The following is a 26,321-nucleotide window of genomic DNA, read 5'->3' as shown; positions in this document are numbered from 1 at the left end:
TAACTTCAGAAAAGTTCTAAAGTTAAATCTATAACTTGCTATTCCAAGAGAATAACATTTTGATTCAAGGTAAGAAGAATTCAGGCAAAAGCATCTGTTTGAGGGCCTAACTTCTGATGTCACTATATCTTACAGCCTGCAATAGAGTCTCTGGCTTGAATTCTGGACTGTCCTGAGTTAATTGACCACAGTCGTGGAAATTGCTGGAATGCTGTACCAGTCTGCTTAAATGTCAAAGTTATTGCACTGTTGAAATATACATATAGGCAGAATTTTTCCATAATGCCAATATCAGCTAAAGGAAACTTAACAACTGAGTGCTTTATCCTCCATTATATCTTTGACATATTTAATTTGGATGGCCACCTTATGATGTGGTGTGATGCCAGCAGCACAGGTGGACTTTCTGTACTAAGGTCACCATGAAGGCCCTGCCTCCCAAATCTTGTTCCTTGCCTGAAGTGTGATGACCCTCCACTTAAACAAACCAGCAATCCCTCTGTCATGAGAGAGCTGCCTCTGGGACTGTGATGACTTTCACTTTTCACTTAATGTCATCATTAGTTTTTTTTTGTATTCTCTGTTGACCACTTGTCTGTCTTTAGTTTGAGTTTTTTTTAAGGTGCCTTTGTTATCATGTAATGTCTGAAGGAATGCCTGAAATTTATTGGACTGAAGGAATAGATGATGGATATGTTAATTGGGTGTGAATTGTATAAATACGGGAGCCAGTAATCAGTGGGTTTTGTGGAGTGCTTAACTAACATAAATCTGTCATTAAAAGTATGCACACAGACTCAGTTTAAATATAATTGTTTTCTAGTTTATAACAACCTTGTCAAGTTTTCTTCTGTATACACCTATTGCTCCCAGCACACCACAGTTTTCTCTAGTTACTATGTGTCAGCATTGGTGAGTTTGACCCTATTCTCTCTGATTTCTACAAGCAATCTTTGCTGCTAAATGGCAAGCAGTAGCAGGAACTTCTGATTTTGTTTACAGTTTCCTGTCATCAGCAATTTTAACAAGGAGTTAGTTTTATAATTTGTGAATTTCCACCACATTCTGTTATTGATAAGCTCTGTTGATGTTGAACAGACAAGCAGTTCAGTGATCTGGGACTATTCTTTCACATGCTGTGGAGCATGTGAAGGATATTCACTCTGTAATACAAACATTGGCCATCGTTTTAGAAGTATTTTTCATATGAAACAATGTTGCTTTTTGATTAGCTTAAGAAAAACTGTGGAAGGTGGAATACATGCAGAGTTTTGAACAATCTGAAGCTTATGGAACATGTGTAACTGGGGCAGGCGTGAGAGCTGTTGGAAGAGAGGAGAGCTGCCACCAAATAAAGGATTCAGGTTTTTGAGTATGAATCTGGACAAGTACTTAAAATTTCAGCAGCAGAGGTAGGGGTGAGATGAAGGTGAGCAATCTTGGGTAGTGCTTCAGGTTTAAAGCTTTTGTCAACTGAATACAAAGCTGATAAATACAGCCAGAGCAAGAGCAATGGAATTCTGGTAACCACACACTGGAATTAGTTGCAGGTGCTGAAAGCAACAGTTTTATTGTCCTTCAATCAATTGGAGGAAGTTATTTGACTCCTTATTACAGTTCCTCTTTAGCACAAAAAATTTCCATATGAAATGTAGCACTCTATTGTTTGAGAAGAGTGCGTCATCTCACTTTCCACAGGAGACTTGCTAATCATTTTTAAAAATAGACAGCTGTCGCCTATATAAACTGTAGACCTGATATATTTGTCGTGCTACTTTTATAAATATCTTGCATCATCACTTAGCTCACCAGTCACAGCTGCACGCTTGTCATTTATGGATCTTTGATATTCCAGCTTCTGTTTATACGTGGTTACTGCTGAAAGAACACTTTTCCATATCTGATGCAGCAAAACAAAAAAGTGAGCTGATTATTCTGACATGTATTCAAAATTTGCTTTGAAATGCACTTCTGTTTGGTTTGGTGAAGTGACTTCTCAACCAACATTTGTAATACAGGAATCATTGTACAGTTGTAAGTTGATCCTGATTTGACTGATCTGTTGTCCATGTCAGTTTTCTCAGTGTTGCTCCTACCTTTCCTTGTCGGCATGTTTTGACCAGGTTTATTTTGTTGCCCTTCTTTGTGTGTGAATCTTTTGTTCATGAAGGCAAGATATATTGTAGAAAAGCCACACGTCATTTTGGAGACTGAGGTTCAGCATTATGCAATAGCTTGGATGTCGAGTCAAAGTTGCTGGACCCTTCCAGCCAACATAAGACTTAAGAAATTGAAACAGGAATAGGTCATTCAGTCCTTGGGCCTGCTGTGCCATTCAGTGAAATCATTGGCTGATCCAACACTCCAGACATCGACTTTCCTGCCTTTTTCCCCATAACCTTCGATACCCCTGTTGTTCACAAATCTTACTTATTTCAGCCATAAGGACTCTGCCTCTACAGCCCCTTGTGGCAAGGAGTTCCAAAGACACTCAACCCTCTGAAAAAAAGACATTCTTCCTCACCTCAGTCTTAAATTGGCACCTCTTTATTCTGAGACTATGCCGTCTGGTGCTAGGCTCTCCCAAGAGAAACATTCTCTTCGTATTTACCCTGTCAAGTACCTTAAGAATCCTATATGTTTCAATGAGATCACCTCTCATTCTTGTAAATTCCAATGAATAGAGTCTTAGCCTGTTTAGCCTTTTAGTTCAGAAGACTAGGGTCTTCTGAAGACTTCCATACTAGGATTAATCCCAGTGAGTATTCTGTGAACTGCCTTCAATGAAGTGATGAACAAAAACCAAAGTTGCTGGAAAAGCTCAGCAGGTCTAGCAGGATCTGTGAAGAAAAAAATCAGAGCTAACGTTTCAGGCCTGGTGACCCTTCCTCAGAACTCAATGAAATGATATTTACCTTAAATAAGGGCCCAAAACTGTTCACATTATCCAGATGTAGCCTCACCAGTACAGTTGCAGTAAGACTTACCTACTCTTGGACTCCTATTCTTACACATACTTCTACTCCAACTGAGAAGAGCATCTTAACTGCCCCAGGTGAGGCTATCCTGTGGTCTCTTGATGAGCGAGAGACTCATTAGTTTTGTGCTCACTAGGAATTGGACGAGGATTGTCCAGTGACATCTGACGCAGACCCCTTGCAGAAAGGACTGTTGTTAATTTGTTAACTTGATTTGTTAATCTGCCTTCATCCCAGGGATTGTCGGCCAATCCTGTGATGAGATGTTGGGAATTGCTGAATTTCAAGTGAGTTGACTGTTTGTTTTTCCTTTCTCCTTTTTCCCTTTCAGAAGTGAGCATTGAACAACACTGTTAGAAAGTTTTGAGCTATTCTTCCCTGACGCTTATTGATCCTTGGGAACTGGTCCTCTGGTCCATAAACATCCCCTCCCAGTGAAGCCAGGCCTATGTGCTGTGATCCATGTCTCCTCTGAGCTGCGGCCCAGTAACGCGATGTGCCTTTTGGACACCATGGAAGTGGGGAAATATGGTAACAACACAGTTCCAGAGAGAAGCAAAGGAGTACTGTTGGAGCCTTTCATTCACCAAGTTGGCGGACACACCAGCATGATGCGGTATGATGATCACACAGTTTGTAAACCCCTGATCAGTCGGGAGCAGAGATTCTATGAGTCACTTCCACCAGAAATGAAAGAATTTACTCCAGAGTACAAAGGTGAGACACTTCATGTCATGCAGTTAAAGTTAGTACTACAGTATCAATCCATAGGATTTTTGTTTAACATCTATAAAGGAAATTTAAATGCACATTCAAGAAAACATTCTCTTTGCTTGATTTCAGATAGTTGAGATTGGGTAAAGCTATTCTTTACCTGTTTGAAGTAGGAACAATTTGACTTTTTACTAAAAGAACTGAACTCTGCATGTTTCTACTTTAAATAGATCCTGTATTTAAGTCACATCACTAAACCATGGCTGCAGAGGTGATAAATTAATCTGAACGCTGCAGAGGTGGACAAGATTCAAGTTTAAAAATAGTGCTTCAGCCCTATAAAGTAAAACTCCAAATTTATCCGTGCAAAAATGCAATTTTCACCAAAGTCTCAGTTCCAGTTCTATTCAGTTGTCTACATTAATGCCAAACGTATTACAACAGGGATGTTCAAGCTTCTGTTTTTGTGCCTTTCTGTTAATTTGCATTCATGTCAAGTTACTAGTAACAGTAGCTCTTGATGTTCTTGTTCAGGAATTTTCCACCATTGAAGCAACCACTCTTCCAAACCTGTAAATTGATCAGCTTCAAAACAACTGACTGTCTGGCAAATATGAAATTGAAATGCAAACTGGATTGAGATGCTAGAGCTGCAAGTTGTTCCAGGCCAAAGTTTGGACATGCTGGTCGATATACAGCCCTATCCTCTCCTCACTAGTTTTTTGCATAAAGGCTCGATCCTACTGAGTTTTTTGGTGGTTAGGAACAGAAACCCTGGCTTAGTGCGTGTTTCTTTCCTCCCTCTTCAGTCCTGTTGCACCAAGATTATTGTGCTTCATTGTTGCCCCCAGCTGTGATCAGCAAAATCAGAATAAAACAGGGCTTTTTCTGATGGACACAGCTCCCTTGAAATTCACTGAGCTCCTCATTCAAAATTGCCATCACCACCCAAATTCTCAAAAAACATGATCCACCCACTCTTTTATTATAGACTATTATCCTGCCTCTAGTTTCCCTATCTCCTCAAGTCCGTGAATGTGAAACTTGGAAAATATATGTTTTGCCAAAACGTCATCAATGCCATGAGAATATACTCACATTTAAAACATGGCTAATTGGACCTAAATTGACAAAGAATTGGATCCCAAGGAATTGTCAAATTCATGTCCATATTTCTTCCTTGAGTCTTGAAATTAAAACCTCAACTCATTTAATGCCTATTCATGGGTGTCAAGCAGAGAGTGTTTAAGAGCCTTCAATTTGGGAAACATTTCACTACTTAATATAACTTATTCTGATGTTATTAAAAATATTATTCAAAGAAACGATACTAGCTGGTCATTAAAAATTAACTCAAAAAGTGCAGAACAACAGGTTATTGACTATGCCTGCTGAAAATCTGTTTGCATTATTGAGGAACACTTCCTACTCTGAACAAGGATATTTGGTATACTTTTTAGCAATGGCTGCTGCACCTGCTCTGTGTTGTTAACTCTGGAATCCTCTGTGACTTTCTGTTCTTCCTTATCTCCATGTCATTGCTCAAAAACATAGGGTCAGTTCCGCAAGCACATAGACAGCACTCATTTCTACGTGTTCACCACTTCTCTTGACCTCGCCACTGTTTTAGTGTTGTCTGACTCCTTATCTGGTGTTGAGTCTGGGTTGAACTATGATTTTGTCTGGCCAAACCTAAGTGTTCTTTATTCATGCCTGGGCCATAATAAAGGTGGGAGTTTTGAGTTTTAACATATCATATCTGAGCCTAACGCAATCCATAGTTAACTATATCTCACACATAACTTGCAGCTGGGGTCAATGGATGGAATCAAGAACACAAACGTTTTCTGATTTTCCACACTGACTCTAGTTCCAGTTTCTGTCTCCTCAACTCTTTAAGAAATTAATTATCTTAATATGGTGATTTTTGTTTGCCTGATTTAATACTGCATTTTACTATATAATCTAAAGCTCCGATGCATTTTTAAAAAAAATTAAATCCTGCACGATTTCTGGGCATTTCAGGGCAAGTTTGTCTGCTGTTGAAACTGATCAGCTGATTTATTCACAGAAGCATTCAACAACCTTGGTTTCTTCATTATTTGAGACACTGGGTGACACAAACTGTGAAACACAATATGGGAGTTGGGGATAGCCATGCCAGAATGCTTTACATAAAGCTGCAAATGCCATTCTTCAATGTAATATCAAAAGTGTATCCCAAAATAGAAAAGTGGGCATGTTTTGACTAAAGAATGCTTGGAATACATTACGCTACAATTAGTCATTGTTACTATTTGTGGCACCGCCTTTGTTTGCTAGTACATGTGGAGATCTGCAAACCTGAGATGATAGCACAGTGTCAGACCCTCCAGTTCCATGAGCAGCAGTGTGTTGGAGGTTAACTGAACATAGAAACATTCAATGTGATCATTATTAATCTCGTACTTTTTAATGCAATTTTTCCCATACTATCCCCATGTCCTTTGATATCTTTAATATCTTTAAATTTATCAATATCATTGTTGAATATATTTAATAATGGTGTCCTCAGTCTTCTGGGCTAGAATATTTCAGATTCACCTCCTTCTGAGTGAAGAAATTCACCTTCGTCCTAAATCAACTACCTCATTCTAATTGTAGAACCAGTTTCATAATCTAACACCACTCTAATGAAAGCCGTTCCGGGATGTTATCAATTTGGTTGTAATTGAAGAGACCCTGGAATTGTTTAAAAAGTATGTCTTCAAGACATCCCAAGGAGCTTCATTACCAATGAATTATTTCAGCATTGGAGACTTGGTGCATGCAACTGAAGGAGTTTAGTGACTATAACTGTTGTGAGTGGAAGTAGAATAACCCATCCAGAGCTGCCATTGGGTTATGTGAAATGGATACTGTATTGGATGATGCTTTGAAGAGAGCTGGCCTTTTCAACTCTTCGATGTGAGTTTGAACCCAACCTAAACTGATGCAGTGAAGTAGACAGGTTATTGATAAACAAGGGGGTGAAAGGGATGTGTGGGAATAGGAATGATCAGGTAAGCCTACTCCTGCTCCTAATTTATGTGTTGACATGTGTATATGTATGAATACTTAACCCACAGGTTGTTAATGTCACTCTAATATATTTCAGGTGACTTTGATTGATTGAACCCTAATGGACACAAAGTAATTGATATGGAAGTTACAAAACTCTACTCTGAGCTTAGGCTTAAGTCACAATAGAACAAGCAATATTGCGAATGGTACTGCCCTGGAAGAGATGGGTGGGATAGTATCAACGTGTACTAATTTGTGCTGTACATATAAAAGAGTATTTCGTAGGATAGTTTAGAAGAACCTTATCCTGTAATTAACACCTCCCGTTCTGCTTTGAGTGTTTGATGAGGTGATGCAGAACAAATTTCATTCTGCATTTCACTGGTGATGCCTGGGCTTTTTCTATTCCCGATCACTCAAATCCTTCATCTTAAACAGATTTATGCTTTAATTGGCAGTATGAGAACCAATACATCTTCACCCAAGTATTTATGTGAAGTCTCAGACTGGAAAGATGCATCACACATGAAGCTCGAAGAATATGCAGTGGCATTCATTAGAAATAATAACTGCCTATGGTCTGCACAAAGTGGTTAGTGTGGTATGGTTGACAGCCCAAAATTTTCATTGTCTTAAATCAAACCACCACTTCGATCATAAATTTGTGACAAAAATTGCCATTCAGCTGATCAATAACTGAGCTGATGGCCACCTCTGCTTCATGATTCAATAAAATAATACAGGATTTTATATCCTGAGAGTAAACATGATCCAAGGTACATTGTTACTTAGTTTTTTGCCAGTCTGTACCTAATTCCTACTTGCCAATATGTCATGGGACTTTTATAGTGTAAACAGTAATTTATTTATGTCATGGAATGCCCCAAGTTTCAGATCCTGTTAACATCAATCTGTATCTGTTTCAAACTGGACCTATGAACTGATCTTAGTGCCCGTTAAAATGGGTTTACCAGTGTCGGAGCGGCTCCAAGTACTGATTTTCTCCCCCGACCCTTTGTCCCACCCTAAACTTTAAAGTCCATGAAGATCAAAACAGCAGAAGCCTGGGGAGTAATCATTGAAACTGTAAAAGCTTCCAGCATTGCAGGCCAAATTAGCACAATTCACGGTCTACAGGTTAGTGTTTGAGGCACTGTACTTTGATTCTTCACAACCTATTAATGTAGATTAATGCCATTTCCAACCTTTGCAAAGATCTCATGAGCTGTACCTGATGCTAGTGAAAGTTATTCCTTTGGTTGGCATCTCAGTATTAATCAGTAATGTCTTAGTGAGCACCTTCAGGCTACACCTTGTTGAAGAGTGATGCGAATGCCCCAAAGCACTGACTCTAGGACCAGGAACTATACCCACCATTCTGCGTGAGCTGAGCAGAATTTGAATATGCTGCCAATGTCTCTGTTTGAGTGGAGGCCAAGTACTTTGCCATATTGTGGCAGACAAGCTACAGGATCTGGTGGAACTTTCCAGCTTGCCCTTATGGATGCTTGTATAGTCAGTTCCCAGTCGAGTTAATTTTACTTTAATCTGGCGAGCTATATAAAGTATTACGGAACAACTTTCTCCGGCAACATCCACAGCCACAGTACTCCAAGTGATTTCTAGCTTAGAAATAGGATAACAAAGGCTATAAACAGAACTCTTATTTAGATCCCCCCACACAAATGAAATGAAAAAGAATCTTGACTTGGATAAAATCTCCAGTCCTTTCAGGGACTGGAGCACATAATCTAGGCTGATGCTTCAAAACAGCATTGAATGAATGCTGTACACTCTAAGGTGACATCTTTTGGATAAAGCATTATGTCACTACTCAACAATTAGCAAGATTCCTGTTCAAGGTTCAGTGATGCACTTCATTCGAAGAACAGAAGTTCAGGCCTGAGGTAGCAGGAAGTATAGACAGAGTCAAAGGAAGGAAGGGTGGTTTTCATGATGGACTGGGCTGTGCTCACAACTCTGTAATTTCTTGCAATCCCTTGGTCAATTATCCTGGTCAATTACCTCCCTTAAATAAAAATTGTACCAATAAATGGGTCAAGATTGCTGCTGTTTTCAGTGTCTTAGTTCTCAACAAAACCATGAATATGTCTCTCTCACCCCAGCCATTCACCTGACACAGCACCCCCCTCTCGAATTGCTGCTGTCCAAAAGATGCAATGTTTAAACGTTATCGTTGATAACTGGTTTAGCCACTTATTGCCAGAACTGGATGGGACCGCTTAAAACACTGTCAGGTCTTGCTATTGCCTGCTAAATCATTCCGAGATCATCCTAGTTCCTGTGAAGCCTGTGGGGATGGTCATTACTTTTAAGGCTCTAAATATACACAGAATAAATATACACAGATAAGGGTCTCCAGACCTGACATCTGATTGCTCCATCAGGCACTCTCAAATATTGTCAGTTTTCTAAAGTTGTCTCTTATTCCTTAACTTGTAACTTGCACATTCAGGATCAGCGATGGACTTTTTTGGTAAGCAATTGCAAATTTTGTGTTAACTGTGTTCTGAGCTGTAGTGACTTCACGGTGGATCCAGCACAACTAGGAAAAGTTAAACACTTGGTGAGCTAGATGTTACAAACTCCAGTCAGAACCTAACTTGGTTATTTATTTCTTTGAAAAGCCTTGTGCGCACCACTTTTGGAACTACTCCTCAGATGTGAAGTGTCCAAGAAGGCTGGCATTTTTGAAAGCATTGAATACCCCGAAAGGTTAACTTTATCTGGAATAATGGGCTACATGCTTTCCAAACAAGGTAGTTCTCCCTAAAAGACTTTGTATTAATAGTCTACTGTCAGGCTCATACATGATACACCGCCTGTTAAAAACACTTCACGGTTCAGGAGAGTTTCTAACTGCATCCACACCATGGGGTGTGTGGCTGAACAAACCAATGGGTGCAGGTGCATAGTTTCTTGAAAGTGGAATCACAGGTAGGCAGAGTGGTGAAGGTGATGTTTGGTACACTTGCCTTCATTGGTGAGAACATTGTGTGTAGGAGTTGGGAGATCATGTTGCAGCAGGACATTGTTAAGGCCACTTCTGTAGGAAGGACGTTGTTGAACTTGAGAAAATGCAGAAAAGATTTACAAGGATGTTGCCAGGACTGAAGGGAGTGCCTGGGACTGGGGCTTGTTTCCCTTGAGTGTCGGAGGCTGTGGGGTGACTTTAAAGAAGTTTATAAAATCATGAGGGGCATGGATAGTGTGAATAGCCAAGGTCTTTCTCCTTGGGTGGGTGAGTCCAAATCTAGAGGGCGTATTTTTAAAGTAAGAGGGAAAGATTTAAAAAAGACCTGAGGGGTAACTTTTTCGTGCGGAGGGTGGTGTGTCTGTGGAAGGACCTGCCAGAGAAGTGGTGGAGATGAGTACAGTTACAGCAATTAAAAGGCGCCTGGATGGGTACATTAAAAGGAAGTGTTCAGAGAGATATGCTGGCAAATGGGTCTAGGTCAGATTGGGATGTTTGGTTGGCACGGACGAATTGGCTGAAGGATCTGTTTCCATGCTGTATCTCAATGACATTAGAGGTAGAATAACATCTAGTGCTGTGTCCACCAGTAAATAGGAAGGAGTGATAGTTGCAGCAAGAACTAGTTTTCTGGCATCCCAGCATTGATAGAAATATATTGCCAGGTGTAGTTCCTGCTGTCTCATCTCTAATTATTGATTTAAGTATTATAAGTTGGACTTCTTGTGAACCATTGAACAAATGGCCTCATTGTCATAAATTTTAACTGGTAATAGGATATTCTAAAGTGGTGTTGAATGTGAAAGCTTGTGACATAAGACACAATGTTGCCAAGTGCAAACATAGAATAGCTTTTCAGGTTAGATTAAACAGATATGTTGCTTGCAATTCAATTTGGTGGCACGAGCTCTTATTTTGACTCAAACATGTATTTACAAAGTAACACCTATCCCTTTTTATGTCAGTGAGCTACTTCCAGCAAACTGAGGATTATCTCTTTTGTGATTTTTTTTTGCTAATTGTGTTGAAGAAATACGCAACTTGTCATAGGTATCTGGAAGATAAAGTTCGGTTTCAGTTCTGCTGACATCCATGACATTTCTTAATGTGCTTTTTGCTGACATCAGATTTGTTCAACTGAGATATTGCCCCTGCCTTTCTCTGTTTGTTCTGTATTTATTCAAGCTTGTACAGGATGCATTGAGGACCTAAAATAAACATTACTGTTGAAAAATATCCTAGTGAATCACTATATTCATTATAAATAGAACAGTCTTAACAGAAAGTTAAGTGTAGTGCACAGGAAAACTAAAAGCATTTGGTTTAGACAACCATTGGGCTTCATCTCCTTTTAAGAAAATATGAGGCTTCATCGAGGCTGCACTGATGATGTTATCCAGCAGGGTAATGAAACTTTTGCAGAAAAACAACGAACCAGCTCAGCAAGCCCACCAACCACATCTACAGCCAGAACTACAAATCTACTCTAAAACCTTACAAGTAAGTATCCTCCCATTCTTTGCACCTCTATCCAGCCTTTCATCATTCCTTTCTATTTGTTTTCTCCTCTTCGAGGGCATCACCATGCTCAGGGTGGCATGTGCTGATATTTTTCACTGAGATTCAACATGACATGCCTAATTATGCAGTCCTGTCCACAGCTTGAGGTCGCTGAGCCCTGCAAAACTGCCAGGTCTCTGTGCTCCTCCAACCCTAAATCTAGTCATAGATACCTGATTTGTATTGCTCTGGTGTTGATGGATTTGGCTTTCGCAGTGTTGAAAGCTCAGATTCTCTCCTTTAAACCTTTTCACCATTCTATCTCTCCTTCTTTAAGTCAAATCTTAAATCTGCTTCTTTGACAACTTTCAGCCAAATGTCTTAACATATCTTTAAGTGGATTTCTGCAAAATCTCATCCAAATGCTTTTGGCTGCAAGAAAGAAGCTAAATAAAAGCAAATTGGTAAACACAAAATGTGTAACTAATTTCATACATGGCTTAGTACTGCAGTGTGTACCCTCTAATTCACAAAGATATCAAATTCATGAGCACTTTTGAAATGAAAGCTTCCTTCAGTACTAACTCAAAAGAAAATATCTATTAGGGTTCATTACTTTGAAGTTATTGTTTAACTGGGACTGATGGAGACACACAATGTACTTGCGATAGCTAGGTCACTCAAATCTTTGTCTTGTTGTGTTAGGCGTGTATGGATTATGACTCGATTGAAAATGAATAGATTACATTCATTATCCCAGTAGATGTGATTAATCATATCACCAGTGACCATATATAGAAGCATCCTGTCATGATACATCATAGATTGTTATGATAACTGCTGTGCACAAGGGATTGCAAGAAATTACAAAGAGTTGTGAGCACAGCCCAGTCCATCATGAAAACCACCCTTCCTTCCATTGACTCTGTCTATACTTCCTGCTACCTCAGGAAAGCAACCAACATAATCAAAGATCCTTCCCACCCGGGTTATATTCTGTTCCATCCTCTTTCATTGGACAGCAGGTGTAAAAGTTTTAATATGCATATCGGGGGTTTGAGAACAGCTTCTTCCCCAATGTTATCGGACTTATGAATGGGCATCTCATATGGTGGAATCAATCTTTCTCTGCACCTTCTGTGTGTATCTGTAGCACTATATTCTGCATTCTGTTCTACTACCCTGATGTATTTATGTAAGGTATGATTTGTCTGGTTAGCAGCAAAATAATACTTTTCACTGTATCTTGGTACATATGACAATAATAAATCAAACCAAGGCAAATCAAAACAAACTAAGGATTTGTCTGCTGTAATGCAAACTCGGTGCATATTTTGGTTTGGCTTTTGTCTCAGCATTTTGGACTTGGCTCCAGTGTTAATTGTATCGTCATGCTTCAATAAGTTTTGAGTGGGAGAAAGAGAGAATGCCCCGTTTTCGCCTCCTGGTATGTTCTGTGGTAGCAGAAACTGTGTTAGTGTCTGTGAAAGAAGTTTTATTTTGTTTCTGTTTCTTGGAATCAGAAAAGGTGCCTGCAGCATCTAGAACCACTGGATGGTGTTGACACAGCACTAATTGCATAAATGCTTTGTTTATTGCTCTTCATTGCCACCTGAACTTTCATTTATGCTTCAGGCTAAAAGCATTAGTCAGCAAGAATTGAAGCTTCACAACTGAACTGACCCCATTGACTAAAACTATGGCTGTAAAGGTGCCAAACTGCACGAAAGATCAATCAGTTCTGAAATTTTCAATTGAAGTATCAAATCCAACCTCAGAGAATTCCAGACTTGTAACAGAATTTGTGAAACAAAGTAAGCTCCTGATATTGTTCTTGAATGGCTTAGCTGTAATCTTTAGGTTTTGTCCACTCTGTCCCTGTCTAATGTGCAACCAGAACAAATGTTTATCTCAGTTTACACTATGAAATCTTTTAATCGCCTTGAGCGGATTAATTGTATGACACACGAATCTTCTTTGTTCAAGGGAATACAACTTATCCTTCGTAATTATTCTGCATTTAAAATGTTAAAGTTTTAAGTCTACAGTGTATCCTCTCAAAGGCTAAAATATCATTCCTGAAGTGAGATACCCAGAACAACCTTCAAAAAAATAGGCTTTGCCAGAGCTTTGTATAAACAATATAATTTGTTCCCTCATTTCCCTTTCTTCCATCACTAGTTCTGTAAATGTAATATTTGTAATTGTTGACTTCCAGAAGTCTCTTAACCATGTTACTAGTGGCAAGTACTATATCCTGATATTGTACATGTTGTATCTGCAAGTTAACAATTACTTGTATTTCTTATTGTACAAGTTCCCAAGGATCACTCCAAAAACTCAGTTTACATGTTAACTAACCAGTGTCCATCTGTTCTTGTTGATCTTTTGAAAGGTGTTAAATATTTAGACACTGCTAGATGATGTTACTTTCAAGGTTATGAAGGCTGTTTGTGCACTTGCTGTTTATTTCATGGCTATGTGGACTTTAAGTGACCTGAAACTCAAATGCATTCTAAGAATATCCCCATGCCTGAACACAACTTAAATCATTCCAAAGGTGATTTCTATATTGATGTACCAAAGTTTGAACGCCTCAGTCTCCTTATTTGGAACTTTAAAGTTCACATTCCTATATCCTATTTAGCACTGCAATCATCAGCATAGAGCTGCAGGCTTATAAGGCGCATATGCTTCATTAGAGCGCTTGGTAGATTTAGTAATGTTGCTCAAAAATATACACCAGTCACAGTGCCACAGAGAAGTGAAATTTGGGTCTGTGTCAGTAATTCTTATGTGCAGATTCCCTAATCTCTGCAGAGTCACTGACAACAAAATTAGACTTGTACCTCATCCTGAGAAGCTTTGTGAAGGAGAGGCAGATGCTAAGCAACCAACAAAGAGTTAGGAAAGGGACTGAGACCTAATTTCAAGAGAGTTTTCAAAGTAGGGGGAAATCCTAACAAAAGAGACAACTCCAAAGCATGTTGGGGAAGATTTTCATTGTAGGAAAGGGCTGACACAGGTGAAGATTTTTCTTCTGGGTTGGAGAACAAGGGGCTGCTGGAGGTATGCAAGGGAAATAGGCAAGCAAACATAGTGCTAATATGGGTGCCTGAATTTTGCAAATGTTAGTGTCTGTGTAGAATATGATAACGGTGGACGTCTGCATCTTTTCCTTGCCCTATGCTTGCAGAATGGTGCCCTTCAAGTTCTCTATTGCAAGGATTTCCAAAGACACTCCACCCTCTGAGAGAAGAAATTCCTCCCTATTTCGGTTTTATATTGGCACCCCTTTATTCTGAGATTAGGCCCTCTGGTCCTAGAGTCTCCTTTGAGGGTCAACATGCTTTCAGAGACATCCTCCCTGTCAAACTCATTAAGAATCCTATATGTTTAAATGAGATCACTTTTCATTCTTATAAACTTGTGTGGAGTCCCAACCTGTTTATCCTTTTGCTCATGAGGTGATCCCTCTGCACTAGGGATCATACTGGTAAACCTTCTGTAAACTGCCTCCAATGAAATAATACCTTAAATAAGGGGACCAAACCTGCTCACAGTATTGCAGGTGTGGTCTCACCAGCAACTTGCAGTAACACTTCCCTGCTCTTATAATCCACCCTCCTTGAAAGAATGGCCAACATTCCATTAGCCTTCCTGATTACCTGCCTCACCTGTGTGCCACCTTTCTGTGTTTCGTACACAAGTACCCCCAAGTCCCTTTGTGTTATAGCTTTTCTCCACTTAAATAATATTTTATTCTTTTGTTCTCCCTTCCTAGATTAACAACTTCTCATTTTCCCATATTATACTCCATTTGCCAACGTTTTGCCCACTCACTTTACCTATCAATACCTCTCTGTGATACGTTTGTATCTGTCTCACAACCTACCCTGCCAAAATTGTCAAGATTGTACTTTTCTAGCTGCATTAGCATTGATGGTGGACCTCCGTTTAAACATGGCTTCACCGTTGACATACTCTCTGTCCCACTTCACGCTATTCATAAACCTGACCTCTGGTAAACTGGTAGAGCCATAGTTCCCTGACTTGGAGAGGCTCCTTTTCCATCCTTCTTTCACGAGGGCCCTTGTTCACATGTGATAGTCAAGTTGACTTCAAAGGACTGTGATGGCTCATTGAGTTTCTCCAGCTCAAATCTGAGTTTTGCTGTCCATCTGAAGAAGGTATTGATTGCTAGAAATTACATGTAGTCGTATGCAAGATTCTGTCCTTTGCTCACTCTCTGGCTTTTTCAACTAAATGAAATTTTTGGGAGTAACTATTCACTGGTGCAATCTCTATGGCAGTGCCTTGACCCATAATAGTTGACTTGCTTGGCTTTAATTTGAATAGCGATTTGGGATTAACTACACCCTGGCCCAGTCTCCATGGCAGCACTTCAACCAATCCAAGTTTACCCTCCTCCCTCCGGAATCCATCTTCGATCCACCTCGCCCCTCTCTCCCTATTTATTTCAGAATCCTCTCCCCCTCTCCCTTTTCTGATGAAGGGTCTAGGCCCGAAACGTCAGCTTTTGTGCTTCTCAGATGCTGCTTGGCCTGTTGTGTTCATCCAGCTCTACACTTTGTTGTTTCGAGTTCACTTACCAACCAGTCTGCACCCGCTGAAGTATAAATTGCTGTTCCCTTCAAGATCGGTGTTCTTCCAATTCTGTCCTGATGGCTGAAAGGTGACTAGTATCAACATCATTGTTATGTCTCTGTTATCAGTAATCATAATTAAGGTCTCACCTAACTTATATATGTGCCTTTTTGCATATGTTATTACTTTAAAGGACGTACCAGCTTAAAAACCAGTTACGGGGAAGCGAAGGCTTAGTGGTGTTATCACTGGACTGTAAGTCCAGAGATTTGGGTAATGCTTTGGGAACCCGTGTTCGAATCACCCCATGTGAGATGGTGGATGTGAATTCAAACAAAAAGAAAATCTGGAATTAAAAGGCTGATGATGAGCATGAATCCATTGTTGATAATCACAAAACTCCATCTGGTTCACTAATGTCCTTAGGGAAGGAAATTACCATCCTTACCTGGTCTGGCCTAAATGTGACTGCAGACCCAGTGCAACGTTGTTTACTCTTAACTGCCCTCTGGGCAATTGGAGAAGGGCATTTAGTCAGCAATGCACTCATCCTGTGAATGCATTTTTTAAAAAATTTGCACGTTGAACCTTCCTGATCTGTGACAGTCGATAATGATTCTAATACAATTAGAAATAGAATTGAGTTTGTCCTTGTCGTCAGGAAACATCGTTCTTGAAAAGTTTTCTAAGTACGCTTGATGCAGTGCTAATCTGATCAAGCCGAAGGAAGCTGCTTATGCCAAAGCTTGAAGACAGTGAATAAACAACATTGCAATCCAAGGAATGAACATCCCACAACATTAGCAGTGGCCTCCCTTTTCCACACCTACTCAAGTGGTTGTTGATGTCAGTGTGATTGTTGACAAAGATGGTAACTGGCTGGTTTCTGGGCGTTGGTTGAATTAACTCAGATTGAAAACACCATGACCTTTCCTGTCCAGATTCTGGCAGTGACAAAAGCAACCTTGTACAAACAGCGATATTAATAGCACAGCATGCAGGCTACTGCTTATAAAGACCTGTTTATAAATTATACATTGAAGGAGGCAGTTAAATCACACATGCCATCATGACCAGTTACTTTGAAGAACACTTTTAGAATGACATGCGGTATTGAGTTGCTATATATTAACTGTCACCTACACCATTTATTTCCTCACTATTTGGTTGAGGCCTGCAACCATAGTCTGAGAAATGTACATGACAGACTGAGGTGACTGTCAGATGTTTGTAACTCATTACGCAATGGACACCACGCTTGCTCACACTACGATAACTGGCTAGCCACTTTTCACCAAGATGGTGTAAAAGAAATTCTGAGATAAGTACTTTAAAATTTCTACTTTAATAACGGTCTTCAAGGTGTAGTATGATCTTGGCTCCTAATTTTTATTGGTTTGTGGCCTTTTATCTGGCAAAGGACACATTCGTCAGATTCCTAACTACTACAACATTTACTCTAGCTGCATATGGAACCCACTTTATCGAATCTAGCCCCTCTATTTTCTTGTTGCACAGCAATATTAGATCAGAAAGTTACCAGAATTAGAACTGAATATTAAGGAGAATTAATTCATTCAAAACCCCACACTAAACATCCCAAATTTTAATTGCATCAATTTGTGTTGTTTGAGTCCTGTGTGAATGGAGAAGAATTAACAAGTGAATAAGGAGTGTTCCCATCCTAAGAGTGCAAGTGAATAAGGAATGTATTCTTCGTGAGAACGTTAGGAGATACCAATGTTTTCACAGGTACCAAATATTACAGTGTTTCCTTCATGTGGTTATTTAGGCACTGATAGCTTGTGCGTTTACTATGCCACCTGAGGGGACCCAGTAAGTAAAATATCTACACCAGAAAACTACACTGCTGCTTTCTATCTCAATGGATGGTTCTTGACCTTGGCGTTTTCCAATATTTTCCATTTTACTTTTGAATTTCCACCATGACCACTGTGTTAAAACGGTGTGAAGCTGGATGAACGCAGCAGGCCAAGCAGCATCAGAGGAGCAGGAAAACTTGACATTTCGGGTCAGGATCCTTCTTCCGAAATGGGGGAGGGTAAATGGATTCTGAAATAAATAGGGAGACAGGGAGGCGGAAAGAAGATGGATAGAAGACAAGATAGGGTGAGAAGAGACAGTCAGATCAAAAAGGCGGGGTTAGAGCCAGTGAAGGTGAATGTAGGTGGGGAGTTGGGGGCTGTAGGTCAGTCCAGGGAGGATGGACAGGTCAAGGAGGTGGGATGAGGTTAGTGGCTAGGGGATGGGGTGGGGCTTCAGGTGGGAGGAATGGTTAGGGAGGCGGGGACTAGCTGGGCTGGTTTTGGCATGTGGTTGGGGGAGGAGAGATTTTGAAGCTTGTGAAATCCACATTGATACCCTTTGGCTGCAGAGTTCCCAAGCGAAATATGAGATGCTGTTCCTGCATCTTTCAGGTGGCGTCATTGTGGCAATACAGGAGGCCCAGAATGGACATGTCGTCTGAGGGGTGGGGGGTGGCGGCGGAAGTGAAATGGTTTCTGACTGGGAGGTGTAGTTGTTTGTTGTGAACAGAGCAAAGGTGTTCCGCAAAGCAGTTCCCAAGCCTCCGTTTGGTTTCCCCGATGTAGAGGAAGCCACAATGGGAACAGCAGATACGGTATATAACATTGACAGATGTGCAGGTGAACATCTGTTTGATGTGAAAAGTCTTCCTAGGGCCTGGGATCGAGGTGAAGGGGGAGGTATAAGGGCAGGTGTAGCACTTGCTTCAGTTGCAGGGAAAAGTGCCGGGCATGGTGGGGCTGGAGGAGAGTGTGGAGCGGACAAGGGAGTCACAGAGAGAGTGGTCCTTGCGGAAGGCAGATAAGGGTGGGGAGGGAAAAATGTCTTGGGTGGTAGGGTCGGATTGCAGATGGCTGAAATGTCAGAGGATGATGCGTTGGATTTGGAGGTTGGTCGGGTGGTACGTGAGGACGAGGGGGATTCTCTTTTGGTTATTATTGCGGATAGGTGGTGTGAGGGATGAGTTGTGGGAAATGCGGGAGACACGGTCGAGGGCATTTTTGATCACTGTGGAGGGGAAGTTGCGGTTTTTGAAAAGAGGACATCTGGGATGTTCGGGAGTGGAATGCCTCATCTCGGGAGCAGATGCGGCGGAGGCGAAGGAATTGGGAATAGGGGATGGCATTTTTACAGGAAGGTGGAGGAATATTCCAGTAGTTGTGGGAGTTGGTAGGTTTAAAATGGATATCGGTTTTCAGTTGGATGACTATATATGGATAATAATGGAATCGTGTATGGGGAGGGGCTTAGATTAGTTCACAGGTCGGCGCAACATCAAGGGCCGAAGGGCCTGTTCTGCGCTGTGTTGTTCTATGTTCTATGTTCTATGTACTGTGTGCTTTTTGTTTTTATTCATGTAAAAGTGTCATCGTATGCTGTAAAAATATAGATGTTCATTCATTCATAATCCATCATCTCAAAGAATTAGACTGAGAAAGTGAGTTCCAATGCTGTCTGTATTACTACAGCAATTGGATATTATTTACAAATTGAGAAATTACCTCAAAGTTGGTGCCCTTAAATTGAAGGAGGATGTTATGAATAGGTAAGAATCTTTAATGTTTGGACAATTCAAAAATCAAAATGTGAAATCTTATAATAGATTGTCAAGAATAGGGTGCTTTTACAACTGAATTTAGCTTGTTTAAATGCTAAGGTTATTTCCATCCAATTTAGCTTGTTCAAATGCTGATGTTTCTGTCTAGGTGTTGTATTGGTGTGTTTCGAAGGAGGGCGCGATGGTTACATTAACCTAGTTGCGTACCCATATGTGGAAAGTGAGAATTTAGAGCAAGATGAGGCTCAAGAAAGGGAGCAACCTCGCAGGAAACATTCACGGAGAAGCCTTTATCGCTCAACTAGTGGCACTGAGAACCTGATCCAGAAGGATGATTCTGACATCGCAGAGAGGTAGGCGGAAGGTTTCAGCTGTGGGTATACATGGTCAGAGTGAATAATATTCATACCCCTGTGAAGGGGAACAGTTATAATAATAGTTTCCCAGATGAAAATACTTGGGAATCTTACAATCCAAATCTGTAACCCCTTCTAGTTCCACAAACTTTTGGGAGCACCATATTCCACCAATCTGACCAGTCATACATTTTTGATTTATTTGGTTTTAGCAATGGTGGCTGTGACTTCAGCCACTTTGGCACCAAGAAATGGAATTTGCTTTTGCTGTCTCTCTGCCACAGTCCTCCTTTTGTCCCACCCCTTAAAACCAACTGTTTGACCAAGCATTTTGGCACTTATCCAAGAATATCCTTACATGACTGGGTGTCGCATTTTCATTTGCTAACACTCCTGGAAAGTAACTTGGGGGATTTTACTACTTTTAACACAATATATGATTGCAGGTTGTTGATGTCTTGCTATGTATCCTTGAACATTGATTGAATCTCCAGTCTTAACAACTTCCCTTCATTGGGAAAATTGTGATGGAGTCAACTGCAGCAAGTTTAATATTGCAATAGACCAGAGGACCGTAAGGCTGCTTCTCACTAGACTGGTGGTAATTTAACCTGAGGGTCACCACACCTTGGGTGAAGGGGGAGGTTGAGAAGGAGAGCCTTTGTGGTAACCTCATTTGGTACAGGAATTGAACCCAGGCTGTTGGTGGGACTCTACATCACAAACCAGCTGTTCAGACAACTGACCTAACCAACCCCATCAACAGAGTAAGTAGAGTTGTCGAGTGCTGAAGGGCATATGGTAGGAATTTCAGAAGGCAGAGCATCCCCAGGGGAACAAATTAAAGGAGACATACCATGACAACATCTCCTGGCAGGAGTAGCTGCAAGTCATGGTGAAAGAATGAAAGCAGGAGGGGTCTAGGGAAGGAATTTAAAATAACAAGTAATACATGCTTGCATAGTGACATCAAGATAGAGATGTGAGCAGGAAATTCAGAGGAGTCAGTAGAAAGCTGTTCAGAGTTAAAACACTGTGGGCTAAAGTTGATGTTAAGAAGGGTCGAATCAGTATGGACTATCAGCATTGTCCAGGTTTGGCTGGGCAGGTGTTCGAGTCCGGAAGCTATTTGAAGGGAGAGTATTGGAGGATGCATTGTTGAAGTAGATGCCTTGGAAACTAAGGTCCAGGAGATAACAAAATTGGTTGCATGGCAGTGCAAGAGTGAAATTGAAAGTCACAATATGATGTAGAAGTAGTGGACAACTACACTTCTGCTCAGAACTATGAACTTATGATCAGGAGTTGAGTTCTGGACAGTGATCAAATAAAACTAAGGAGCAGGAAAAGAATTTTTCTTGACACAAATAACTGATAATGAAATCCTTGTAGGACCAGTAGCATCTGCTGAATGTGAAGAAACAGATTGTAATGAAGAGCTGTAAACTAAACAAAGAGACACATTAACTGAGTCTCAGTTGCTCCCCAGTGCTGACGAGTAGGCTCGATACCCAGAGAAGTTAAAAAGTAAATTTATTTAAAAATTCAGTGCTCACTGAGGGAAAGTAAGGAGCAAGCACAGTCAGGAGACAGAAATTAGCTTTAACAGGTAACTGGTTATGTTTGAAGTGTGCTCACTCAAGAACATTCAGGGTTCTTGTGTTATTTGACTGTGCAGCATCACAGATGTGTATAATCTTCGGTTTATTTATTCTGCGCTTAAAAACAGAAAATGGTGCAGGCCTGGCAGCATCTGTGCAGAGAGAAACAGAGTTACCGTTTCAAGTCGAATGTGCTGTTTTTTTTTCTGGAATTCTGAGCTTTGAAGAAGTCATTATCAGACTCAGTATTAACTTTGTTTCTCTCTCCATGGGTGCTGCTAGAACTGCTAAGTATCTTTAGCACTTCTCTGTTTTTATTTCAGAATTCCAATATCTGCATTATTCTTACTTTTAATTTACTAGCTGTGTGTGCTGCTGGTAGTCAGAGGTAGGGACCCCTGTCTGACTTTTCCTGTCACGTTTCTGGGAACTAAAACAAATCCTAGCACCCCAGTTCTGCCCGGACACAACTCAGCACAGAGTAAGAATTAAATCCACACTCATCTCAGTCCTTGAGGCCTAGTACTAAATCAAGCACTGTTCATCCATTGTTTTACATTATGTTTACCAACTTAAATGATTTTTGCTTATGCATTGTGCCCTTAATACAACTGAAAAAGTTGTGTTGTGCTGAAGTGCCTCCATCATACCTCAAACAAGCATATCTCCATGATATTTAAGGTGAGTCATAAAAGAATCATGGTCAATATAAGAGAAATCTTTTATGGAGGATTTTAGGGTACAGCTGATGGTTCTGTGTTAATTAAGAGATAATTGGGTGAACTCATTATATAAAATGTATACATATATGATACAGGAGCGATATTGTGACGCAGTGACAATGTCCCTACCTCTGAACCAGAAGGCCTGGATTCAAGACCACCTAGACCAGAGGCTTGTCACAACATGTCTGAACAAGTTACTTTAAAATGTCTCAGTGGGAATCAAGCGATCAGTGTGGTTGCAGTTTGTGGAGTGAGAGTAGACAAAGAACTCTGTTTGGAAAAGTTATATGGATGGGCTGTGATAATCCATTATTTAACCTCTGATATTTAACGGTAGGTGTCTGGAATGCACTTCCTGACAGTACGGTAGAAGCAGATTCACTTCAAGACAGTGTTGGATAATTATCTGAAGAGAAGAAGATTGCAGGATGGTGGGCAAAAGATATGGGAGGGGGGGTGAGCTGAAATGTTCTTGCTAAGAACTGTCACATATGCAATGCTTGAATCCACTATGAGCATTTGGTGCAAATACACTGGTCCGTGATTCAGAATGGATATTTCGGAAGAATCTCTCTATTCGTCTCGTGGGAGGCTGACAAATTTAACTTTTTATATTTTATATGAAATACACTGTTTAGGTCAATAATATGATCTCTTCCTTCCGAATATAGCTGATGATGCTGATGCTGCTTCTATTTTCTCTCTGATCCTGAAAATGTTGTTGAATACAATTCTACTTCCACTTATCTATTGCCCTCACACGGTGCCTGCTAATTATCGATTGCCTTTCTGGATCTCTCCCCCACTCTACGTCTATAGACGTATTGTTATAACTGTACAAAGACCCCACAATCACTTGGATATATTTTGATGTTTCTCATTCAGCTTTTCTCTGTCTCACTCAGCGCATTCATCATGTTTTAATTTACTAATTTAGAAAGCCTGATGATCAGCTTTGAGTAGATTCATCACCAGGTCCTTGTGATTTCAGGCAGCTTTACCACGTTCAGGTACTGAATAGGCGACTACAAACCTTTCAGTTTTTTGTTTGGGGTACAGAATTAATGTATGAAACTGCTTGAATGAGATGCTGATGAGCACAGATCTATCACTATATAATAGTACAGTAGTGTGCTAGTGAGCAAACAGTCTCTCACTAATAAAAATTGATTAGGGTACAGTACTGATGAGTGCTGGTCTGTCAGTATAGCACTGAGATAGAGTACTGGTGGATAAACTGGGATATATTTCTTGTGTGTACAGATCTCCTGCCATAACACTGGTTTGTGGCTCTTATGGATACAAATCTGTCACTGTAAACCCTTGGTGGTATCATACTGATGGATGTAGCTTTGTTAATGTTTAAGAATTTGGGTTGGGTCGACTCCAGTACTGGTAAGTACAGCTACATTTACACTGGAGTTCAGTAATTGTGTGTACAATTACTTATGTACAGTATCCTGACTTGTCGTCATAACAGTGTGAGAATACTGGTGGGTACGAGGCTGTCACTGTACCATCAGGATACAGTGTCTCTGAATATGTGTCTGTTTCTGCGTGACACTGAGGTGCCGTACTAATGGTTACGTTTTGGACACTATATAACACTGAGTAACAGTAATTGTGCTACAGGTCTGTTTGTGTGCAATCTTGGATTACAGTACTGATGGGGTCAGGTCTGTCACTAAAAAGTTGTCATTCTATCAATGGGGAAACATGTTGTTCTGTACTAGTGCCTCACTATACCAATGAGGTAGAGAACTATTGATGGCAAGAACGAGTTAATGGAGAACATTTGTAGTGTCACAAAAAGTATATTGACTTGATTGATAGTTCTATTTGTCCTGCAGGTCTCGTACTACGTAACTGCTGTAAGCTTCCCATAGCAAGTTTTATATAGCTGGCTAAAAGCTAGATATCAAACTGCTAGTAGTTGCTAAGATTGGCAGCTGAGACAAAGATTTTAGTGCATTGTAAGTGTGCCTATGCACACGTTGAACTGGAGGAATGTTGCACCTTTTAGTAGAAGTAGCAAAATGAATTAAGTCTGATTCTATAAACTTTTTCATTGTCTTCTGTGGTCTGTTTTAGACAAATGTTAGAAATTCTTTACTCAGAATCACTGAGGATTTCCACAGCCCTTTTGTGAAGTATTGTCTTTGCTCTGTAGCTTCTTTAACAATGTTTGAAGCAAACTGTCACTTTGATAGAGCAACTGAAGCTTTGAATTTGATAGGTGTAGCCTGTTTATTCCCAGAATTGAATTTACAGGTGTCACTGAGAAAGTCAGGTCTTCTACTGGTGCTGTGAACCTACATTGTTCTACGTTGCTGTTCATGGCAACAGAACAAATGGGTGAAGTGCCCATTTTAAAGAACACAATTCTAATTGGTTAACTGCGTGAACACTTAAACGGGTGGGTGATTCTGATTTCTGTTCATGGTGTGTGTTTCTGATATTGCATGTGTTTGCATTGCTACAGGGATGGAATGACTGGTGCCACACAGCAACTTGTGATATCAATTGCCCACGTACTGTGAAGGTAATTGAAACCCTGAGCACAAAATGTGGCAGTTATCCGTGCCACAGATATTTGTTATTGTGTTGGTACCAGTTTGCACAGTGTGTGTGAGGTACAGACCTGGGCATTGTAAAGTAGAAGAGCTCAATGTAGTGAGTATAAATCAGCTCACTCCTGCTGCCCATGGTACACAGCTTGACAAGCAGCAGACCATTACTTACTGTTAATGAGATTTGCATGAAGTGAAACTGCCCAGAACACTGGGGCTCTCTGTTTTCATTTTCCACCAGCTTGCTTTTCAAGAGTAGCTGTCAATCCGTAACACTACTGTTGCTGTTGTAAGTTGGATACTTTCTGCATCACACATCTTTTCCAGTTGTCAGTTTTTGATGTAAGAGGAAATAGAATTGATAGCAAAAAGGGACGTTAAATCTCCATAATAAATGCATATTTCTCAAAGGCTCCCAGCAAACAGGAATAGAAGGTTACCAGTAAAATATAAAACTATCTTTTGGTTGGGATTATAGAATCAAATACACATTAATTCAGTAAAATGCATGAATTGCACTGTGACTGCATTCAGGTCAATGTGGCTATCATCAATGAATATGTTTGACTGCTGTGTGAAAAGACTTTGTTCTGCTCTTCACCCCTGTTTATTTTTATCATTCTGCCTTTCCTACAGCACTCAGGAGATGAAGAGTCCAAAGGTGGAGCTGCAGGTTCCATCGGACATTCCCTTCCAAATGTTGGACAGCAACAGTGCGCTGATTGCAGAGAAAATCAGCTTTAACCCTTGGAGTCTACGCTGCCATAAGCAGCAGCTGAGTCGCATGCGCTCAGAATCCAAGGATCGGAAACTCTACAGTATCCTTTACTCAGAACTGCTTGTAATGTACCGGACTTAACATAATGACAGCACTGCTTAACACCACCTCCAATTTATCCTGTTTATTTGATGCAGCCTAATGTAATTGTAGTACCTGACTACTTCTCAACATAAATATATAATACTTCTGCTTCTCAGCATGAGTTAATGTAACTGTACCAGTCACCCATACCAATAAAAAGTTGTATTTATACAGGGTTTTCTAATGTGGAATAACTTCAAAGATAATTCATTTGCAAGCAGGGACAAAGAATAAGTACTGGTGACTAAAATTTTATCAAAGTGATAGGTCTTAAATGGAGGAGGAGAGAGATGGATGTGAGCATCATTCGGCAGAGCTACTATTCATTGACCATCCCTAATTGCGCTGGAGAGGGTTGTGGTGAGCTACCTTCTTGAATTACTACAGTCCTTGAGTTGTAGGGATACAGAGTACTGTTTGGAAAGAAATTCTGTGATTTTGGCATAGCAATAGTGAAGGAACAGTGACAGTAACTATGAGTGACATGAGAAATTGCAGATGGAAGTGTCCCCATGTGCCTGCTGCCTTTGTCCTGAATGGTAGAGGTTACGGCTTCAGAAGGTGCTGTCAGAGGACCCTTGATGAGTTGTAGCAGAGTGCCTTGTGAATATGCACACTGCTGCCACTGTGCTTCAGTGGTGGAGAGAGTCATTGTTGAAGATGGTGGATGTGGCACTAACTGAGTAAGCTGCTTTTTCCTGGATCGTGTCAAGCTTCTTGAGTGTTGGTGGAACTGCACTTGTCAAAGCAAGTTGAGAATATTCCA

The 26,321-nt window shown here is 40.4% G+C and overlaps 1 protein-coding gene across 2 annotated transcripts in view; it reads left to right on the top strand.

Moving 5' to 3' along the window:
- The window catches only part of ip6k1 (inositol hexakisphosphate kinase 1), an 83,286-nt gene that overhangs the window by 33,053 nt on the left and 23,912 nt on the right, over nucleotides 1-26,321 (top strand). Inside the window, exons 2-4 of one of the 2 annotated variants that reach the window (XM_048547514.2) lie at nucleotides 3,310-3,695; nucleotides 19,590-19,794; nucleotides 25,330-25,511. In XM_048547514.2, the coding sequence (XP_048403471.1) occupies nucleotides 3,473-3,695; nucleotides 19,590-19,794; nucleotides 25,330-25,511 (610 nt within the window). In that variant the 5' untranslated portion in view covers nucleotides 3,310-3,472. Of the gene's footprint in view, nucleotides 1-3,309; nucleotides 3,696-19,589; nucleotides 19,795-25,329; nucleotides 25,512-26,321 lie in introns of those variants that run through there. The other variant, XM_048547515.2, reaches the window with a different exon arrangement.

This window comes from Stegostoma tigrinum, chromosome 11, assembly GCF_030684315.1.
Source record: "Stegostoma tigrinum isolate sSteTig4 chromosome 11, sSteTig4.hap1, whole genome shotgun sequence".
Taxonomy (NCBI): Eukaryota; Metazoa; Chordata; class Chondrichthyes; order Orectolobiformes; family Stegostomatidae; genus Stegostoma; species Stegostoma tigrinum.
This window is presented reverse-complemented; position numbering and strand designations above follow the sequence as displayed.